Genomic DNA, 22,306 nt, shown 5'->3' with positions numbered 1-22,306 from the left:
AGCAAGAAATCTAAATCGGTGTCAGGTGATACATCTTCTTCAGAGTATGCTAGTAGGATGCAGGACCTGTCCATTCAAAAAATAAATATCATGCAAGAAGAAAGCGTGCGCAAAGGTGAGCGATTCCAGCAGCTTGCTACAATTGATGAGAAAAGGTACCAGGAAATGCGTAATCACAACCAATCGGTATTAGATATTGAGCAAGAGAAAGTTAGAATCATGTGTGAGAAGCATTATCTCCACTATCATATTGTGCAGGATGATACAAGCCATCATTATCTCGCTAATCTGTTTAGGGTACCAACCATAAGCAGGCCCTCGTACAACAGCAAAACGAGCCCTCAACACTCCAAAAGCACGCTCAATGTCTTTACACGCACTTTCCTGACGTGTGCTGAAGTGTTGGGTCTTTGTCTCCATGGGATGACGAATGCTCTTGACAAAGGCAGGCCACGTGGGGTATATACCATCAGCTAGATAATAACCCATGTCGTATGTACGACCGTTCACCAGGAAATTCACAGGAGCTGATTGCCCCCTTAGATAAGAAGAGAAAACAGGAGATCTTTGAAGCACATTTATATCATTGTTACTGCCTGGCATCCCAAAGTAAGCATGCCATATCCATAGGTCATGCGATGCAACCGCTTCAAGAATCATAGATGGATGCTTCCCACGTCCGGTGAACATGCCCTTCCATGCACTTGGACAGTTCCGCCACTCCTAGTGCATACAGTCGATGCTACCTAGCATCCCCGGGAATCAGCGTTGCTCACCCTCCGCTAAGAGCCTTGCTACATCGGCGGCGTTTGGGGCCCTTAGGTAATACGGACCATAGACGTCTATGATAGCTCGACAGAAATGTCGTAATGCTTCTCTAGCAGTGGACTCACCTATACGAACATACTCGTCAATGGCATTAGCAGACAAGCCATATGCCAGGATGCGAAGAGCCGCGACACACTTTTGAAGAGCGGAAAGTCCCAACTTCCCACAACAATCATGTTTCCTAGTGAAGTAGTTGGGGTTCCGAGCTTGAACAGCGTCTACAATGCGTAACACCACATGCCTCCGCATGCGAAACCTGCACGTAAATGGAACATTACCTAATGAACTTGTACGAATAAATAATATTTGAACACATATAGGTCATTGGACATCAGAGGCGTACCTTTCTCGGAATTGCCTGTCATTAAACACAGGCTGATCAGCGAAATAATCAAGCCAAATTCTTTGATGACCATCAGCATCACCCAGGTTTCTTGGACGTATTTGGTTAGGTGGCGCATCCGACCGTCGCCGACGCTGAGAACTCTCGCATTGCACAAGGTGGTTGTATGTTGCAAGCTCAGCTTCATCGTCGTCTACTAAGTGATGCATGTCGTCGTCTTCCTCGTCCATCATCCAAAATCTTGTAAACGAACTTTGGTAGCCGGCCATGGGAAACTCTATGGATGCAGTGTGTTCTCAAGTGTGTTGTCGTAGCTTTGGCTTCAATTTGTAGTATCCCCGGCTCCTTTTATACAGACACTTGCATACAAACTTTGTCACCTGTTGCTGTTGCACCCGTGAGTAGAAGGACACTTGCTTTTGTAAAAATAAAAGTTGGCAGCCTTGGACCATACTGGCTTTTGCGAAAAGAAATTTTGTCTCAGCCTTTCACATGCGGCAACATGTGGTTGAACGTTTTCCAAAAAAAAATATGTGCAAGAACGTGCATGCGGCAAGAATTCCAGCACTTGGCGGCAGCATGTGGCAGCCGGAAGCAGCAGGTGGCAGTTGGGATGGGAAATGAAAGAGAAATTGAAAAGAAATAATATAATATGTGATAGTTGGTATAGAGTTGAGATATAGAGTAAACATGACTGCAGAGGATTGTGGTATAGAGTAGATAATCTTGCTGACGGGTATAGAATATTACTTTTAGAGTAGAAATTTAGAGTAGTATGAGTGCGGATAGCCTAAATATCCGAATGCAATAGCAATGCATCTAGTACCTGGATGTGTTTGGTTAGTTTGATGTTAAAGTAGGATAAGACGGGACAACACTGTTCCCTCGATTTTTAGGATCACGCCGCCATAAAAAATTACTCCGTGACTCTCATCAAACGTTGCCTTCTTCCATCCCTTCTTGTACATCCAACTACACACTCTTGCTCAATACGGGAGATTTCATTTGAAGCCCTGAAATCCCAACCATTTTTACCCTTTAAACTAGCGAAGAGATACAGACAGATTCCGACAGATAAAACACCTGTTACCATCCGAGTTTCTGGACACAGTACGCTGCAGGAGAGCTGAGCCACCGAGTTAACAGTAAAACTGAAGCTGAACTGAGCCTGTAGATAGATAGCCCGAGCTAACGGTAACTACACATGCACGGCAGCACCCCCCCCCCCCCCCCCCCCCCCCTAGAACAAGGGGATCTCCACTCCTAGCTAACCAGTAACCACATACACCAAAACTCCAGTGCCAGTAGTAGCCTCAGCTGCCGCTGCTCCCAGACTTCCCACCGCCCCACTGGCCTTGGGCGCCCAGATGCCCTTTCATTTTGAGGTCTCTCGCCACCTGCTGGAGATGCTGCGCCTGCAGCTGCTGCTGAGGCTGGGAGTGGAGCTGGAGCTGCTGCAGCTGGTGCGTCGCCAGCATGGATTGCATCGCTTGGCTCTGGCTGCTGTGGAACGTCTGCTGGTTGCCTCCTCCAAACGCGCGTGGCACGGCGCCAAAGTTCATCATCATGCCTCCACCACCATTGGCCGGCCCCTGCCCTGTTGCCACCTTCAGCCGCTGGACCTCAGCTTTCAGTGTGTCGTTCAAAGCTGCACCAACAACAGCAGCAAACACTAGTGAGCTTATGCTCTCATATATTTCGCATGCACACAGGCTCTGGTATCATGCATAGGAGAAGTAGTACCATGCCCAAAAAAAAACTGTTACTACAGTACACCTAATAACTAAAATGTCGGACAAATGTACAATCCATCATTCACAAGGGTCTAATGAATATTACCATCTTGTAAGTGGACTTGCTGTTCCATGGTCTGCAGGCGAATCTTCAGCTCACTGTTCTCGGTCGTTAGCCCAGTGGTGTCTCTCTGACATAGCAACACAAGTAGAATAACAGTTAGTAGCAAAAGCAAGGTAAGTGAGCAGAATAGCTGTTGTTCATTGCATGAGCATAGTCCAGCATCTAGCTGCGATCCACAAGTATTTTGTATATTAATTGGTAGTTCTAGAAGGAACGATGCTATGCTCCATAGTCCATACAAAAAGAGAGATTGCTAAAGTTACGACCTCATTTCACTAAGTTTTAAGATGTCAAAACTTTTGTAACAATACATCACACTTTTCTGTACACAGCATAGTTCTGGCCAATCATTAAGATAATATGACAACGGATAAAAAGATCGCTTATGTGACATACATAAGAAATTAGTATAACTAACAATAATTTTTCTGAACATTATATCCATATAGGGAACACCAAGCACCTCCTATTACTTGGGTAGCTATGTCAATGGTATAAAGACCTAAAAAGGGATAAATACTATGTCTCACTCATAACTAGGAAAGTGATACCCACGAAACCATCAAGCCATTCCAAAACTATCATGACATCATGGCCTACTTTGATCAATAGTTTCAAACCACATGGATTAAGGGATATGAGATATCGCAACTTAGAAAACGATCCTTGCAAGATATATCTCATCACATGTGGAATGTGGTGTTTTGTGAAATGCAAGGATATATCTCGATGCCACTTGTCTTTGTACAATTGTACAGATATTACATCTTTCATTGATGAAACATTCCTTTCCATAAAGAAAGCAAATTTACTCAATACTATTTTATATAAAAAAATGGCAACATCTGAGGAGAACCATGATAAAGTATATTTTGGACAGATCCAATGGTTCTTAACAGATAGTTCTGCTTCAGCACAGCGTTTTAAAACAGAACAGAGAGATGGTTTACACCCAAAAAGAAACTGGTAGCTGGGCTGACAAATTTATGGAAGGATTCAAGGATCAAACCTCATGATCTCTCCAAAACCCCCAAGTTACCACCCAAAAAACACTAGCTATGGTTATGAGGTATGACATTGAAAAAGCTATAACTTCAAATTGGATTAAAATTAAATAACATTTAAGCATTTACAATCAAACGACTATCCTAACACCCAAAGTATGCTTATCATGCATATGGCAAGGTAATAAACAGTATGGATTAAAAGTCATCAATGTGGACTGCAGTAGATCCCTAAAAACACATGTTGTCATATTAATGAGAACAGGAAGTGCAGAACACAGGTCCTGGGTTCCCGAGCATGCGGCAGCAAGGAGCCAGGTTGCGTTGTATGGAATTATACTAAGATATCTAACATAAATTGAACCTCACATCAACTAGGGCAGGCCTGGTGCAGTGGTGAGAGCTGTCTTACTGAGTCACCAGGTCACGAGTTCGAAGCAGTCTCTTCGCATTTGCGAGGGGAAGACTTGCCTCAGTTTTTCCCTTCTCCAGACCTAACTCATGTGGGAGCCTCCAGCACTGGGTCTATCCCTTTTTACATAAACTACTCAACTGCAAGCCCGAGCACAGACTCTGAATTCCAGCGACTTGGTGGCCAGTTTTGTTTCTTAAATCATGCTTCATTGCTTCTTCAGTATACATTAATTGTCTATCAGTTCCTAAACCTCCGTGATCTCAGGAAGAACCCCAGCCTACCTGCAGCAATGTTAGCTGAGCTGACAATGTTGTGGCTTCTGTTTGCAGGGTTTGCACCTTGCGCTCAAGTTCAGAAATATATCGCATCTTCCTTTCCTTTGATCTTGCAGCAGATTGTCTATTAGCCCATATCCTGTCAAATGATACCGATAATAAATCAGTATAAACATGCTTATTCACAGAATAAAATTCAATTTATCTTGAAGAATGATCATTCAGAAAGGAGGCAATGGAAGGACTCCAAAACCAAGAGAGCACACCACAATTAAACTCGGCCGGGGAGTGAAAGACCACCCTCCCGGTATATATTAAGAAGAGACCGAAACATGGTCCCGGCCGAGAAAATCTCCGAACACTGGCTCCCCATCACTAGTGGGCCGTCACCGCCCACTCTGCAACAACCTAGCCGGAGGGTGGCGCGCAGAACGTAACCCGAGAGGCACAACGACGTTTTTTTTAACCAAGCCAGAAATTCGCCCCCGAGGGGGATCGAACCCGGAACTTGTAGGTGCTACTCGGAAGCCTTAACCATTACGCTAGAGGCCCTTCCGCGAGAACACACCACAGTTGCACTCTTTGGTTGTTTAGCCAATGTCATATTTCCTATTCCTCTCATCTGCCCATGACCTATCTTTCTTGTAATATGACCAATATTTCTGGACATTTCTTATTCCTCTCACCTGCCCATGACCTATCTTTCTTGTAATATGACCAATATTTCTTATAACCTGACCCACTCCTATGAAGCAACCCTCGATTACTTATACCATTTCCATTCATTCAAAGTTCCAAACTACATAACATGGTAAATTTTCCCTTCGCTAAAAATCTCAGAGAAAGATCTCCAGATGCAATTGTCTGATGTGAAATGACCAACAAATAATGTAGCCATTCAAAGTAAGACTGGCCCACAGAACTGATTTGTATGTAAAAGGACTATATGTAGAAGAAATTTCACATATTGTTTTCAAGACTTGCTGGTTGTTCTGGCTGACCGACTTGGGCAATTAATCACGATTAGTCAGACGACTTGGCGATTAATCACGATTGGTCCAAACCGACTTGGACGATTAATCACGACTAATCGTGATTAATCGGACGACATGAAAACATTGACAAGAACAGACCAACTCTAGGAATCAGACATTTCCACCCTCAATACTACTTGTGCAAAGCTACCTTCAATACAGTCTTTGGCTCTTTGAACCTAATAATCGGATTCTTAGGCTGCCTCCAGCTGGCAGCAGCTATCCTATTTCATCCCCCTATTTCAAACTTCACTCTGCAAAGAGTGTAATCTACAATGCAAATACCCTATTTTACACGAGCTGCTGCGGACAGACTAAGGATCTGATTATTAGATTCACCATGTTTCGCCCTCAGTCTCACCTACCATCCAGGAGCGGACCTAGGGGGTGTTTTGGATAGACCACCGACTACCCTAGAATTTGATACAAAAACAAACTACTCCTTAGCATTTAGGTTAAAAGAAATAAATCTATGTAACAAGCAACCGAATTTGTTGAATTAAATGTAGTATATGACATTTTTTTGTTAATTTCTAATCTTGTATCGAGCAGATGGAAATTAGATATATGTGATACCGAATTATATACGGTATTATATATCAATTTTTTTGTCCAAAAACTACCCTAGGTTCAAATCCTGAGTCCGCCACTGCTACTATCTACTGATCCACCTTGCCTATCACGTAACATGTTCTGTGAAAATGTTCAACAAATAATGCACTAACCTCCCTTTACCTAAGAATATAGCAAAGGCAGACTTACCGATGCAATCATTTGATATGAAAATGACGAACAAATAATGCAGCCAATTCCAAAAACATCTAGCCAAATCTGTTTTGAAAATAAACCTGGCCAACTGAACAAAGCACCCCAAAAAAATTGCATAATAGATGAAATTACACAAGAGCAAACATACAATTCTGTGAGAAAACGGACCTTTTAGCCCTCTTTGGGTCAACAAGAGCAAGCTCAGCCAGTTTCGCCGCAGAGACTGCTTTCTTGGCCTCTGCAGACGACATCCCCTCCATCCCCGGCGCCCCCACCAGTTGTTCCGCCTTGATCGACATGGACTCATCCATGGACTGGCTATGCTGATGCCTTGGCCTGGGCGCGTGGCCCAGCTCAGCCCCCTCACCGACGCCATCCGCAACGGACGAGGACTCAGCCTCGGCCTCCGACGACGCCCCGCACGATGAGTTCAGCTTGTCCACATCAAGGAACATAGAGAAGAGCTCCTCGTCGTTCTCGTCCGACAGCGACGGTCCGTCGCCGCCTCCAGGGGCGCTGAGGTCGAGGTCGTCGGGGAGGCCCAGGATCTCGGAGTGCGCACGCCGGTGGCCGGTGCTCCGGGTAGGAAAGTCCGGCATGCGGCTGATGTCGTACTCCCGCGGCGGGGTAGACGACGAGGGCGGCGCCCCGGCACGGCGCGTGGACTGCGGCGGCAAGCCGTCGCTGGGGTCGCCGTCTCCCGGCATCGGAGCCTTATCCTTGTTCATCTTCTTGGCTACGACCCAAGATTCGGGTGAAGACTGCGCCGCAAAACAATTTCGGGGTTGAATTGCTAAGCGGCACAAAAACAGAAATCCGAGAACTTGAGGAGAATTCTCGTCCAAGAACAAGATCTACGCGCTGGGTTGCCACCGAGCAGAACCGAGAGGAAATGAGAAGAGTATTTGTGAGTTGTGACTTGTGAGTGACCCTGTCGTTTGCCTGAGATTTGAGCTCTACTTCCCCTGTCCGTCACTTCATCCTTGGGGAATTTTTTCGGGTGAAGCGAAACGCTGGAGGTGCAACAAGCGAAAAAAAAATCTACACTTTTGTTTGGAATAACTTAACTTCAATAATTTAATTTTAACTTCGTTTCAACTTCTTCCACACAAATAGATTCAGCTCTACGAGCTCTATCTTTAAAGAAAATCGAAACTAGAGGCTAATTTCGTGAAATTCATGAAGCTACTTAGAGAGTGTTTTAAAAATACTATTTTTATATCTTCTCATTAAGCTATACGGAAATTATCCACCATACCACTAATTACGCAACATATAACTTACATTCTCTCTCGCGACAGTCCACTAATTATCAAGGGTAATCAAGTAAATTCACACAAATTAATTATACTATAGAACATGGAGTTCATATACAAATCAAACGCTACTGGAACCCACCTTAACAATTTGTTGAAGCTGTTTTATGGTAAAGCCGGAAAACCAAAACTGGAGTTTTTGAAGTAAAGCTCTCCCAAACAGGCCCTTAGGCTAGTTTGGCAACCCATGGCATTCCTATTTTCTCAAGTGAAATTAATTTATTTTTTCTTAGAAAATAGAGTTGTCAAACTAGCCCTTGACGCATATGTTTCTTATCTACGCCATTATGTATAGACACTTTAGGAGAGTGGAGGGAGAGGTGGATAATAGTTACTATTTACTGCTCCCTCCGGTGTTGTTTTGGACAAAATTTAAGTTAAACTTATAAAATTTTAATTACAAATAACTAAATTATTATTTAGTTTTGAAACCTAATATTTATATGCGCTGATTTGTCTTAACAAGAACTTTTATAAAAGTACAAATGTATTAAGAGGTTATTTGTATTTTAATAAAAGTATAAATGTATTACGAGGTTATAGGTCAAAAGTTATATCTTGGAGACCATGTCGCTGTTATAAACAACAACTAATACGACATCGAAGAGAGTAAGCTCTACTTTAGTGGTGTCCTAGGGGAGGACAATTGCATGATCACTTAAGACTAGTCCGACAGCTTACGTATATGCTTGCGGATGTGTATTATGGTTGTGCAATGTAGGTCTCCTAGCGAATTACGCATGCAGTCTCGCATTTTCGGAGGGGTGACTACATGATGTTCAAATCTACACCTTCTGTTTCCTCTTCGCATCGACCGAAAAACGGTCTGAGACTGACAGTCGAGTGCTTCCGCTTCCATGCCTACGCCCGCAAGATGTTGGATGTCACTTTTTTTGTGACACGACTGCAGTTGGGCCCTAATGTGCATCGCTTCCTATTTCTGCATCCAGATCGATAAACTGTTGGGGAAAGCCTAAGAAGAGCACTACAAGGGACATGTGAACGTATATTGGGCACTGATTCATGTTGCGTTGTAAAATTGAACTGGAGTTGGATATGGTAATGTGTTTAGGCACATTCTCATGATGCTGACTTGCTAATAACATCTCCAAGAGTCTTTGTAAATTCCACTCCCTAAATTATTATTTGAAGATTCATTTGCGTAAAAACCACAATCTCTATCTTTTCAATCTCCAACAGCTTTTTTATATCTTGTTTGCACTATAGAGAGACATTCACGTTTTTCTATTTTTTTACTAGTGAGAAACCTAGGATAGAAGATGTCTATATTTGGATAGTCATTTAGATAAGATTTTGGAGGGTGTTTTTAATAATAATTCTATATTTATATCAATTAGGAATAATATACAGAGCCTCTTGGAGTTGCTCTAAACAAGCTTATTTAAAACTACACACAGGTGAAAGTGATATTTGACAATGGAGTTGCCACCGAGAAATACGCAATGGGTTATTGTGAGCCTTTGGGAGCACCATCTGGCTTTGCTGAAAGTTTTATGAAAAAAAGCCTGATGTTGTCATCACTGAAGATGACTTGAGCAAGGTGCAAAGTACTAAAGGTACATCTTTTGGAGTGGTGGCGGGAACTAAGAGGAAGAGGTCAACTTTAAATGATGACGATCTTACTGTTCTATCTGGTGTGACTACAATTGTTAACAATACTGTAGATGCACTCAGAGAGACTGAGGTGGATGATATCCACCCTGACCTTTATAAGACAATTATGTTCATGCTAGGTTTCAGTGAGGAGGCTCTAATTGTTGCCTATGGACATCTGCTTGACCCTAAGGCACATGGAGTTGCTTTTGTTAACATGAACCATTCTCATAGGGTGTTGTGGCTAAGGACCTGGCTGGCCAAGCACTACTATTCTTAGATGTGCATGGGGCAGGTTGATCAATCTTTTGGTGACATCTAGAGCAATATATGCTCCTTTTATGGGTCAAGGTTGTGCTATCGTGGTGTGTTCCCTGTTGGCAAGATATAGTGGTGTCATATCTTTGGCTAGCTTTTGTGGGATGATACTTGTGCTCTCATGGTGGCTCCCCTGTTGGCAAACTCTGATATTGTCATATCTTTGGCTGGCTTTTGTGGGATGAGACTTGTGCTATCGTGACACCTATCCTATTGCCAAGTTGTAGTAATGTCATATCTTTTGCTACTTTATGGAATGAGGCTACTCGTTTATATTTGTTGCCTCTCCATGGTACTTCTATTAGCTGTTAATTCTATTATCTGTTGGCATGTTTCATTTTGCGTCATGTGACTGTAAGGAACTTATGGCTTGTTTAATTAAACTTATGAATGAACCATGATTGATTGTGCTATCAATTTGATGGTTCTTATTGTTAATTTAATTTAATTCTGAGTTACTTCCCTTATGCCAATGATGTGAACTTTAGTTCATTTTATTTAATCCTTGCTCTTATGACAATAATATGTATTATATTTATGTTAATTCTAAATTGGTGTCCTTGTGTCAATGATGTGAACTTCGATTAATTTTATTTAAATTTTTGGCCTTATGACAATAATCTGAACTCTATTTCTGTTAATGTTGTGTTGTTGTCTTTATGGCAATGATGTGAACCTCAGTTCATTTTATAATTCTTGCTCTTATGTCAATGATATGTGTTCTATTTGTGTTAGTTCTGAACTGTTGTCCTTATGTCAGTGATGTAAACTTCAGTTGGTTTTATTTTATTCTTACCCTTATGATAATAATTTGAACTCTATTTTTGTTAATGTTGAGTTGTTGCCCTTGCGCCAATAATGGCATTTCTGTATGAAGAACAAGTTGAGCATATGCCCTTATACCACATTGATTCTTATCACACCCGCTTACCATAGCTGATGCTTATATATTATTGTTGATAACCTTCTACCCCAAGCAATCATGATCTGATATGTAGTATTGTGGTTCATCAAGGATGCTAAACTGGGATTTTCTTCACATGGGCAGAGTGTCATTGAAAGGGAAATGTGCCCTTGGGCCATTTCTAAAGTATTTTGGTGATTGAGTGCCAACACAAGTGCTTAAATGTGAATCTATGCCCATGGATGAACAAAGTGCAAATCACAAGTAAAGGTATGTTTCTAAGCCTTAGTACATTGTTTTTATGTACTAATATACTTGTCTAAGTGTTAGAAACAGAAAGAAGAAGAAAAGAAAAGAGGTGAGAAAGGTTTGGCTGTGTACAGCCAAGACTCAGTTCGGTCTGGGGCACCGGACTGTCCGGTGGTGCACCGGACAGTGTCCGGTGCGCCAGACTGCCTCGACCTGAAGACGCCGCTCTCGGGAATTTGCCGACGGTGTACGGCTAAAATTCACCGGACTGTCCGGTGTGCACCGGACTGTCCGGTGAGCCAACGGTCGGCCGAGCCAACGGTCGGCCGCGGAATCTGCGCGCGACACGTGGTCTGGCCAACGGTCGGAAGGAGGCACCGGACTGTCCGGTGTGCACCGGACTGTCCGGTGCGCCAGATCTGCAACGGTCGGCAACGGTCGGCTGCGCCTGTTAAGGAAAGGAATCGGGCACCGGACAGTGTCCGGTGTGCACCGAACTGTCCGGTGCGCCCGACGACAGAAGGCAAGGATGGCCTTCCAGATTTGTTCTCAACGGCTCCTAGCTGCCTTGGGGCTATAAAAGGGACCCCTAGGCGCATGGAGGAGTATACCAAGCATTCCTTGAGCACTCTTGATCACTCACACATCAATCTTGCGCACTTGTTCGACATTCTAGTGATTTGAGCTCCGTTCTAGTGTGCTAGTCTTTCGAGCTCAAGTCTGGGTCTTGTGTGTGCGTATTCACTGTGATCTTTGTGTCGTGTGTGAGTTGCTAATCCCTCCCTTGCTCCGTGATTCTTTGTGAACATCTTTTGTAAGGGCGAGAGGCTCCAAGCTATGGAGATTCCTCGCAAACGGGATTGAGAAAAGAAAAACAAGAACACCGTGGTATTCAAGTTGATCATTGGATCACTTGAGAGGAGTTGAGTGCAACTCTCGTCCGTTGGGACGCCACAACGTGGAGTAGGCAAGTTTTGTACTTGGCCGAACCACGGGATAACCACCGTGTCATCTCTGTGATTGAATTCTTGTGGTTATTGTGTTTTTGACTCCTCTCTAGCCACTTGGCATAAACTGTGCTAACACTTAACCAAAGTTTTGTGGCTGTAAGTTTAAGTTTTACAGGATCACCTATTCACCCCCCCCCTCTAGGTGCTCTCAGTCATGTGCAGGTGAATGGCTACAAGGGAGCATGCTAGGAGGGTTATAGTTCTGAAAGCATCTAGGCCCCTGGTTGGTTTTAGTGATTAATGACAACGTAATATTATATGTGACTAACGTGTGTTTTGCAAAGACAATGGTAAGTTAGATCGCATTACAGGAAGTTGTACTACAACGGCGAAAACAATCCTCGAGATGAGAGCTTGAAGCGACGACTGAAACGATGAATCAAAAGATGAAGGTCTTCGTATTCCGAGTGTCAAGGAGTTGCAGACACTCGATATAGAGTTAGGTCTTCTATTTTATTTTAGTCGTACTATAAAGAGGGGTTGTCGATGAGTAGTTTGACCAAGAGAGTTCTAGTGTAGTGTTGGTGCATATTCACACTCACATCTAGTGCTAAGTGTCACTCTATAACACACTCACGAGTTAGAACGAAAACAGAAAATCAGAAGGAAATAGAACCTAGGGTTTCTGTCTTAGGGGCATCGGACTGTCTGGTGCGTCCCCTGACAGTGGGGCCAGTCTAGCCCGGGGAAGAGTATCTCCCCCGCAGAAACCCGAGAGCAACGAGTTGCAAAAATGGAATTTTAGCCAGCACACCGGACTGTCCTGTGTGCCATCTGCCCAACGACTACCTGTCAGAACTAGCCGTTGAAAGTGACCGGTGACGCACATGAAGTTCAGGTAACGACTAGTTTGGTGGGTGGGGCTATTTGTACCCCTCACCCACCATATTGAATGCCTTGCTACCCACATTAACACTCATACATTGCTAGAGCATTGCAAACACCACAAAACATAGTGAGGTGATTAGAAAATCTTAATCCCACATTAGGACCTCATTAGTGCAAGTAAGAGTCACCTAGAGCACACATCGCATGCATTAGGCTTCTCTTGGTCAAGTGAAAGTCTACGGCTTGTTACTTTCGGTGATCGGCATCACCTAGACGGTTTGGTGGCGTTGCGAGCACGGTGGTCACCTTGGAGGATTTGTTGGTGACCCGGCTCGAGATTGTAAGCGATCGTGGGGGATCCACCGCGCCGGAGTGGCAAAGGATCATCTCATAGTGAGCACTTGGTTCTTCCGTGGACCAAGGGAGAGCAATACTCTTGCGCGGGTGATCTAACGAGGACTAGGGAAGAGTGCCGACTCTTCGATACCTCGGGAAAAATTGGAGGAGTCTTCTAAACCTTGCTTTACATTCCGCATTTAAATTCAAGCATTTTACCTTGTTTATTTATTTAGCAAGTAGTTGAAGCAATATCTTATTATTGTTGTTTGTTGGGTGAAGTTGGGCTCTTGCTTAGGGTTTAATTATTGTTGATTTATAGAAAAACCTAATTCACCCCCTCTTAGGCATCGTGATCCTTTCAAGTTCAAAGGAAGAATCCTATGCAGCATTATACTCTGCCAGAAGAGTTCAGGTTTCAAAGGTTGGTAAAGCTTATTCACATTTGCAATAAGAATTCTCAGCCTTAGCAGTATGAATTCTAATCTGACACAATCGATCACTTATTAGTCTCTGCGATGATGGTTAGTGGTATACCGACAATGGAAGAGGAGTTTCTGCGTTTTGAAGAGGACAAGGCGATCGGATCCAGCAACCTCTCCTCTACGCTACAGAAGCTGTACATGTGGGAGAGAAGCCTTTTGAGTGAGCTAAGCCATAGAATATGCTTTGCATCTTTAGAATTGTTAGGCTATGACCAGTAGCTCGTGCATATATTAACCGTGTAAAACACAATTTTGCGATGTATATAGTGTTTATAGAGTAGAGATTGAAATGAGAGATAGCCTCAGGAAATGTTGTGGTATGTGGGATCTCTTTCGAGCATACGATTCTTCATGTGAAACGGGTCTCTGAACAAGCTTCCCTTGTGTTGGAACCACGGCACCGTACACAATAACATATGGTTTCAGAGTAAATAACAACATAACACGAGGCCATACTAACAAACGAGTACAAAATTCAGGCCGGATTATCCATATCAAATACACGATAAAATAAAAAGGAGAAAAAGAAATCGTTTTCTGGTAATGTATGTCCTTGAAAAGGGAGAACTGGGGCAAGTAGGTGTAGGCCAACGAGCTGACACACCATGGGCCGCTTCGATTGTAGAGTGGAGGCGAAGCCGTCGAGTTGGGATATATATTTTCAGTTGTTTGCGACCAGCTGAGACGAGACGAGGGTACCTACACAAGTGTTCTTGTCAGGAATATGACGCCGAAGAATCTAACTTGCAGATTGATAATAATATAAATAACTAAACGACTATTCAACCGATATAGGAGTTTCATATTAATTAAGTGCATAAACGCATCAGAAAAGTTCCACTGCAGCAAGACCGAAGCCTCTGTCATTTTAATTCATATAGGTTTAGAGGATAAGCGTGAACGAGAAATTGAAGAAATTTGGGCGAAAATGTTAGAGATCGGGAACAAAATATTTCCTGACCGTATGTGTCAAGCGCCCCAATATTCAGCCCAGCTTCACTTTGGTCCGAAAAGGGCCACTAACACCTCGGAGAGAGAGAGAAATTAAGCGATAAGGAGAGAGAACGAAAGCGATTTATAGAGAATAGATACTTCCTCCACTTTTAACCAAGATATTAAAAGAAAACGAACCTACCATCTTAACTGTGCCCTCTGTACTTTCACACTCTATATACTAATACTGCTTTAATAACTAATAAACATAAAGCAAATAAAAGAAAGCGAGATAACAATGGACACAAGCCCGACCGGGTGCGGTGTCAACTTGTCGTCGTCCTCGACCACCCAGACGCCGACCAAGCGTGTATATCGACCAAGTGCGTTGAATAAAACGACGTGTCATGGGATCATTGGCCATCGACCAAACAGTAAATGTGTTCGTGTCTCCACATGTGAGCGGAGATGTTCGAGTCGGCTTGTTTTTTTTTTCTCAGTCTATATGGATTGGAATTGAGTGAGTTTTAATTCTTAATAAATTTAAAATCTTTTATATTTTTTTTAATCCTATTCAATCCATATAAGATAAAAATAACCGAACAAGTTCTAAGCGAGAAAAAAATTCTGTACATCTTGGATATAAACACCCTCTTTTACAGCCCCTCACATCCACTAATCCACCACTTAGAGACCCACTAAAACAGATTAAAATTTACCTCTTAATTTTTTAGTAATTTGTTTTTCTCCTGGTGGATATGAGAGGCTGTAAAAGAGATTATTTGCATCCGGGATGAAAAGATTGTTTTTCCCGTAAGCGAGACATGCCAGTGACCGCCCGCTTGTAGAACGTGCAAGAATGTGTTGAGAGAGAGTATTCCCTCGTACTCCTGACGTAAAAGAAACGTTGTTGAGTACTGTTGATAGCCGTGAACCCTCGAATCACCCGGAGCGACTCCTGCCGCATTGTTTATACGCAGGCGATATCTTCGAAGATTTTCTATCACTGGTGCGTAGTAAGTTCACCCTGTTCCATATTGCCAGCGCGATTTAATTAACAAACATATAGGGGGACCAGTGAAGCTAGCGAATAAAGCATTCGCGGTGGCGTCGACCCGAAAGCGTCAAACGCTACAGGCACAAGTCGCAAACAACATCGACGCGACGCTGAAACTAATACGATTTAGGCCAACGATTAATATGTTTGTATTGACAAGCTCATTTGGATCCAACGATTTAGACCAGTGATGTCCCCAGACGCACCCATTATACCCCGTTTAATGCACTCGTCCTCCTACATGCCATCGATGCTCAAATGAACTAGCTACGTGAAAACAGAGGCAGGCAAGTGATTGCAGCTGACGCTGCCGGCTGCCATCAAATGCCAGTTTGCATGTATGTACCAAGCAAAAAGGTATGTTTAATCACGATGTTCACCGTTTGTCGTTTCGTCGTTTGGTCTATGAGACGAAGTCGATATAATTGAATCTAAGGCATGCCAAATTTTTTTTTGTTCGACCGAAACGAGGTTGGTTGCATGCCAAGGATGAATATACTACGGGGTCATGGTGCTTTGGATAAGGCGTTGACTGCATTATTGTCTACGAAAGATTGTCCGATACTACATAGAAGAAAGCGGCAGGGGGGTAACCGAGTCACGCAGAAGGCAGCAGGGTTCGCAGAGGTAGACGAATCACCATACTGAAGCATGGTTTCTCATCGTATTGTGAGAAATGGGTACTCACACTTTACCACGAGAACCAAGAACTGCGTTAAAGCTGGTGAAAGAGAAGCTTTTTGTTTCAAGGTATCCCCACTGCTTCTCAAGTATAGATATCATAAAACCATTACATTAAAGATGTCCATACATTAATCAATTAAAGATCTAATATTGCCTCATGTAAGCAACGTGGTGTTTTAGCAACGACTTTATCTACTGTTTTACTCTAATGCTGAAACTCTCACTAGACTATCAAGGAACTGTGCAGATCAGATCTAGCAAGACAGTCAAGCTAGAATACACAGATAACAACATATCAATGCAAGCAAACTGGCAAGAGATGTATTATGCACGCAAAATAAAACTAAGATCAAGTGTTCAACCTGGCCTTACTTGCTAGGAGATGAATCTCTAAGATTAAACGTTTCTCTAGTGTTTCAGTGTTAATTGTGTGTGGCGTGCAAATTCTAAGCCAACCTAGCACAATCTTGAGATGGCAAACATTGGTCATTTGCAGTAGCCCTCTGTTGCTAGCATTGTTTAAAACAACTCATTTCATTAAATTACATTTTGAAATGCAAGCTACGCTAGGATTAGGTTGAAAATAATTAGATGAAGATTGCGCAAGCAGATAAAATGTAGCAAACAGAAAATATTAAATGACGAGGTGCACTTACCTGAAGCAATAATTAGGTCTCAGGATTGATTTCCAGATCCACGCTGCTGTAACTGAAGCAGTAGGTTTTGAGCTAACTGGAGTGTCGCCTGGTACTTCTTGCTTTTATCCTCCTCGGGAGCTTGTGCAGCACCAGGACCACGATTTTGTTGTTGCCCCTGAGAAGAGAAATCCTGACTTGCTCTATCAACATGCAGTGGCATAGAATGCTGTGGCTGGGCCAAATTCCCAATCTGATTATTTGTTGGAGGTCCAGGGTTCACTTGTGGGATGGTAAGGGTGGGGTTGTTAGTGTTGCTGATTTGAAGGTTAGAATGGCTAACTGGAACTAATGGACCATAGTTGTTTTGGGGCACATAATACTGCTCTGGCTGATACAGTTGCTGGTTTGTCTGTGAGGGCAAACTGTGGCCACCTTGAGACTGTAATGTAGCAGAACTGTGTGGTATTGTTGGAAGTGGAGGTGGTGGTGGCAAGTTCAAAGTAACTTCAGGGTTGTAAGCAGTATGTTGTATTGAGCGCTCCTGAGCACTCACCATGTTCCCATAGTTTGTCAAATGAGCAGCTGAAGCTTGGCCACTAAACTGCTGTCCTGGATGCTGAACATTAGCCATTTGCCCAAAGGATGAATTTGAAGCAGTAACTTGGTTTTCAGGATTCCATACTTTTGAAAGCATGGATGGATCCTGTATCTGCGATGTTCTGTCTATGGCATTCATCTGACCACTTACCAGCGGTGACGATTGCACACTAGGCAGAAGTTTTGCTAATGTAGCCATAATGTCAGGCTTGAGTGAAGATTGTACTTGCAGCCCAGCTGCTTGATTAGCAGGAAAACCTGCAAGAGCTGGTTGAACTGCTTGTCCTTCATCCACCCGAGGCCTTCCAGGAATATGCCCCAACCGATGCATTGAATCCTCATGCAAAGATGTCCGATAATCAGCATCAAGGTGGCCACTGTCATTAGGAGAAATGATACTATACTTTCTTTGTGAAGTAGGCAGAGTTCCCCTTTCATCATAGTAAGGTTGTTGTTCGGTCCCAGTTAACTGTGGCCTCAGTGCAGCAGCAGCAGAGATTTGTGGAATGTGTAATACCACACCATAAAGGCGCTCTGGACCATCAACTTGTAACACATTTGTTAGGAAATCTGATGGTGGAACCAAAAATAATGTAGTCCCTGCATCAACTTTTACAACCCCTGCCCGACTTTTTGAGCCCAGGTAACGCAAGAACTCAGTATAAGAAACAAAGTCATCTTCACTATCTGGCAAGAAAAAGACAATGTCAAATCCAGTGGCATCTGCGTAGTGCTTCGCCAGCATATCCAATCCAGTCCGAGCTGAGCAATTCATAACATCCGGTCTGCAAAGTTTAGATTAGCAGAGTAAGGTCATAAACATACACAATTCAACTTTATACAGAGCAAATATTTGTGCAACAATGTTTGGACTTACAAAGGTATGTCACTGCCCTTTGTTATAGGCAAACAACGAGCACGACAAACAGGGGATCCACCTTTGGCAATACTGCCACGCCAACAGTGCTCAATGTATGATGTACGATGCACTGTGCCCCGGACTCGAATAACAGGACTTGAGCTTCCCTCAGCGTGCACAGAACTGCCCTGATGACGGTATCCAGCAGAATAAAGACCTGTGCTGCCTGCCCTTACATCGTAAGGGTCAGCACCAGCAGCAAGCCTCATTCTTTTTGCTTCTCTTGGATCAAATGGTTCAGGTTGTGAAAGGATACCACCTGGAGTAGGCATACCCGCATAATCGTAATATCTTGTTCTTCCTCCTCTTGGTGGATCATACCCTTGCAAAGTTCCACTGCCAATACCAGGGCCTAGACGACCATCACTGGAATAGATTTCTGAACTAGGAAATCCAGCAACCGATGTTGGGTTGTCCAATTTGTTTGGTGCAAGCCCACTGTTTGAGAAAAGAATCTGAATCCTGGGATCATTGAAAAGATGACCATCTAGATTCATCTTAGCATTACAAGCTTCCGCAACATTTGCAAACTCAACAAAAGCATACTGCCTTGTCTGGAAAACTTTTATCTTCGTAACGACACCGAATACTGACATGGCATGCTTAAGTGCCTCCTCATCAATGACTCTATAAGAACCTGGAAAACCAACCCAGAGAACATTGGTAGGCTGTGCCTCTCGCATCCGCACTCCAGCAGAACTCTGCCAGGTAAACAGAACATGATAGTAAGCAACATCAGCAGATAAAAGAGAACGACCAACAACATGACAGATGAGAACTATATCTCTAAACAGTGCATACCTTCAGAGGGCCACTGCCTCTCTTATCACCCACTGGCCCTGGTACTCTACCATTGAAGCTGCTAGCTTCTGACCATTCCTATACAAATCAGTACAAACAAGTTATAACAAGAAAAACACTATAAAAATTTAATGGAGGAAATACAAATACAGCCAACAATGTGACACACACCGCTCTTCCCTTGGACCTCTGGAAATCAACACACAATTCCTTGCCACCTAGCATTTTTCCATTCAAGGATCTGTGAGCAGAAATTGCGTCTTCAAGCTTCTCAAAATCTATGTATGCTGAAGTCTGATCTTGGGAGAATGCAACACCTTCAACTTTTCCGAACTTCAGAAACTCCCCCTCAAGCTCCTCCTTTGAAATCGATGGGCTAATGCCACCAACCCACAGATTTCTAACAGCTCTAGCCTGTCAAAACGAAAACAAGAAACAAAATCTTATAAAGGCATGGACGCATGGTACTCAAATCTCCAGTTCCAACAAAAACATGGAAACGCACAGGAGACAGGATCCTATAACTTAAAATTAAACCACGACAAACACATTGCACAACGAATCGTCAAAACAAGTTATATCCTGAGTAGCATAAAATTGCATCTTCCTGCATTTTTTGCATGAATCGTCGGGTCAAGCAGTACTGTGTAAGAAATTTGCAAGGAAAGGAGCATCACTTCTAATTAATATAATATAGACTAATGACCTGATCAGCCAGATTGACAATAGATAAACATGGCATACGGCCAGTATCCTCGACCAAAACTGTCCGTGTAGCATTTTCATCAGCAACTACAAAAACCTGATGGATATCCACCATTACAAAGGCGGACCTAAACCCTAGCTAGCGCAAACAAATCACGTGGCGTCGCGGACACAAATGACAATAAACAGCAGGGTAAATCTAGGGCGGGAGTTATTTTTATTTTCAATCAAAAAATCTAGCGCGGCAGGGAGCAGATCCCAGCGCGCGCGGGGAGGGGGGAGGGGTGCATAAGCAACTAAATTACCGGCCGCGCGAACTCGGTGCGCATGGCGGCCCCCTTGACCTTTTCACCCCGGGTGGCCTCGACGGCTTCGCGAGCCTCGGCTGGGGAACGGAAGAGGACGAACGCGTAGCTGCGAGATCCGGCTCGTGCAAGGGCGCAATCGAGCGCGCCGTGCGGCCCAAACAGCGCCAACAAATCGCCCTCGGTCACGTGCGAGGGCAGGTTGCCCACCCAGAGCGTGTTCGTTTCCGGGGACCCCGCAGCGGCGCCGACCTCAGTGCCGACGGCGTCCTTCGAAGGGGAGCCAGAGGCGGAAGCGGGCGCCTCGGGTGACTCCGCGGGTAGAGGCTCCGACGACATCGCCGGAGCGGCGGGGGAGAGTGGGCGTAACCCTAGAGGGGACGGGGAATCTGGTTCGGACGCGAACAAGAGGGGGCTCTGCAGTGTGGGCTCTGTATGGTGGGCTGGGCGATTCGATGCGTACTTATTCAGAGAGCCGATGTGGTTTTCGTGGCTTCTTTCCAATAGCATTCGCGGTGATCTTTATAAAATAGTGTTCAGAATTTATTTTATCTGTTTTTTTAATAATAACAAGTAATACACCCTGTTTGTTTTAGCTGATGTAGAGTCAGCTTCTATAAGAACCGCTTTGGTAAAAACTATCCAAAATTAATGTAAATATATAATCGATCGAGTCGCCGCAATAGTTATTGAAGGTTCATCTTCACTCAAAGAATTGTCTTGCCTTTGCTCCTCCTCTTATTAGGTTCGGCCATATTTAGTCAATTATCTCAGAAGTGATCCTTCTCCCCACACGTGAAGCATCATCTCTTTCTTTACTTTTTCATGTTAATACTAAAGAGAAGATCATGTATGTACATGGCGCCCACATTAGATTAATCTTATGTATCATCCTCATTACCTTGCCAACTCGTTGGATCATCTCTTCGTCCTTGAAGGATGATGTAGAGGTTGATCATCATCATTATTATCATCTTCTTTTTCATATTCCTCTTCTTCACTTGAGTAACTTGAGCTTGCAACCTTCTTCTTGTCTTTCATCTTTTTGTGTTCATCACAAGTGAAAGCATATGGCTTTGAAGAGGTTGGTTCTTCTTCACACATCTTGCGTGACATCTTAAATGTCACGATCTTCCTGATCAAGAGCGCGAGGTCATTTGGCTCAAATCCTCCAAGTTGTGAAGGATGATGATGATGCTCCCATATTTTTGTTAAGGTAGCAAGGATATGATCTTCCTCACAGTGTCCACATCGTCTAGCTTATTAACGCCAATAGAGTTGAGCTCATTAACAACACGATTTAAACGTGAATATATGTCTCTAACAAAATCATTATCTTTCATTACAAAAGAATTATACTCATTCAAAGCTAGACAATATATTTGCTCACGGACATTTGATGTGTTGTCAAAAATCTTATGCAATTTTAGCCAAACATCATTAGGGTTTCAAAGTAAATATCTGATTAAAACTTTCTAGGCTAAGAGATCCATACAAGCAATTTTTTCTCTAACATTCAAATGAATTTATTTTTCGTCACTCGCGGTAAGCTTCTCGGGATTATTAGGTGGTTTCATCCCGTCGCGAGTGACTCTCCAAACATCTAAATCAACAACTTCTAGGTAACAAGCCATTATAGCACTATGGTAAGGGAAATTACTATCGTCGAAATGTGGTGGCCTATAGGTATCCATCCCTTCCTCCAAAAAATGTCAGCTATATTAGCGCTTAAGCTAAAAGATTCCTAATGAGCCAAACCAGACTTTGATACCGATTGAAAGGACTACATACGCCTAAGGGGGATGAATTAGGACTTCTAAATTTCTTGCTAATATAGGCCACAAACAAGTCTACTAAACAAAACATATGCAAATAGCTAAGCAATAAAGTGCAAACTAAGTTTTATCTAAGTGTGGCTATCTCTACCGTAAAATGACTGTTGGGGGCCTTCGTCCTCCGAAGGTCCTCAAAAACGTAATTTAACAATGTCTTCCAAGCATGGTTTATAGACAGGTACCTTTTGATTCAGGATTAAAGGCATATACGATGAGAAGGGCATGATCATGACGAAGGTTGCCGTTAC

At 43.3% G+C, this 22,306-nt stretch overlaps 3 protein-coding genes across 6 annotated transcripts; all 3 read right to left on the bottom strand.

The window, feature by feature from the left end:
• Positions 1 to 222: 222 nt before the first annotated feature.
• Positions 223 to 1,555, bottom strand: LOC103633043 (uncharacterized). The gene is made up of 2 exons (XM_008654728.3): positions 1,172 to 1,555; positions 223 to 1,084 (listed from the first exon to the last, which is right to left on the bottom strand). Exons 1-2 carry the CDS (start codon positions 1,438 to 1,440, stop codon positions 763 to 765), a joined length of 591 nt encoding a protein of 196 aa, XP_008652950.1. The 5' UTR covers positions 1,441 to 1,555; the 3' UTR covers positions 223 to 762.
• A 525-nt stretch (positions 1,556 to 2,080) lies between these two features.
• On the bottom strand, positions 2,081 to 7,559 carry LOC103633042 (transcription factor RF2a). The gene is made up of 4 exons (XM_008654727.4): positions 6,693 to 7,559; positions 4,729 to 4,861; positions 3,011 to 3,095; positions 2,081 to 2,819 (listed from the first exon to the last, which is right to left on the bottom strand). The coding sequence occupies exons 1-4, from the start codon at positions 7,250 to 7,252 to the stop codon at positions 2,485 to 2,487; spliced, it is 1,113 nt and encodes a 370-aa protein (XP_008652949.1). The 5' UTR covers positions 7,253 to 7,559; the 3' UTR covers positions 2,081 to 2,484.
• Positions 7,560 to 13,932: 6,373 nt separating this feature from the next.
• On the bottom strand, positions 13,933 to 20,721 carry LOC103633041 (flowering time control protein FPA). Of its 4 annotated transcripts, none has more exons than XR_004851543.1 (7): positions 20,224 to 20,721; positions 19,385 to 19,627; positions 19,214 to 19,291; positions 18,371 to 19,113; positions 16,915 to 18,278; positions 14,546 to 15,544; positions 13,988 to 14,283 (listed from the first exon to the last, which is right to left on the bottom strand). XR_004851543.1 is itself a non-coding variant. In XM_008654723.3 (6 exons), exons 1-5 carry the CDS (start codon positions 20,560 to 20,562, stop codon positions 16,934 to 16,936), a joined length of 2,748 nt encoding a protein of 915 aa, XP_008652945.1. In that variant the 5' UTR covers positions 20,563 to 20,721; the 3' UTR covers positions 13,933 to 14,283; positions 16,915 to 16,933. The 4 variants fall into 4 exon arrangements, 1 of the variants encoding a protein (XP_008652945.1); XR_002263578.3 differs by having other exon boundaries at positions 14,546 to 14,603; XM_008654723.3 differs by lacking the exon at positions 14,546 to 15,544 and having other exon boundaries at positions 13,933 to 14,283.
• Positions 20,722 to 22,306: the final 1,585 nt, after the last annotated feature.

The sequence above is a fragment of the Zea mays genome, chromosome 7, assembly GCF_902167145.1.
Source record: "Zea mays cultivar B73 chromosome 7, Zm-B73-REFERENCE-NAM-5.0, whole genome shotgun sequence".
In the NCBI taxonomy this organism is placed as follows: domain Eukaryota; kingdom Viridiplantae; phylum Streptophyta; class Magnoliopsida; order Poales; family Poaceae; genus Zea; species Zea mays.
This window is presented reverse-complemented; position numbering and strand designations above follow the sequence as displayed.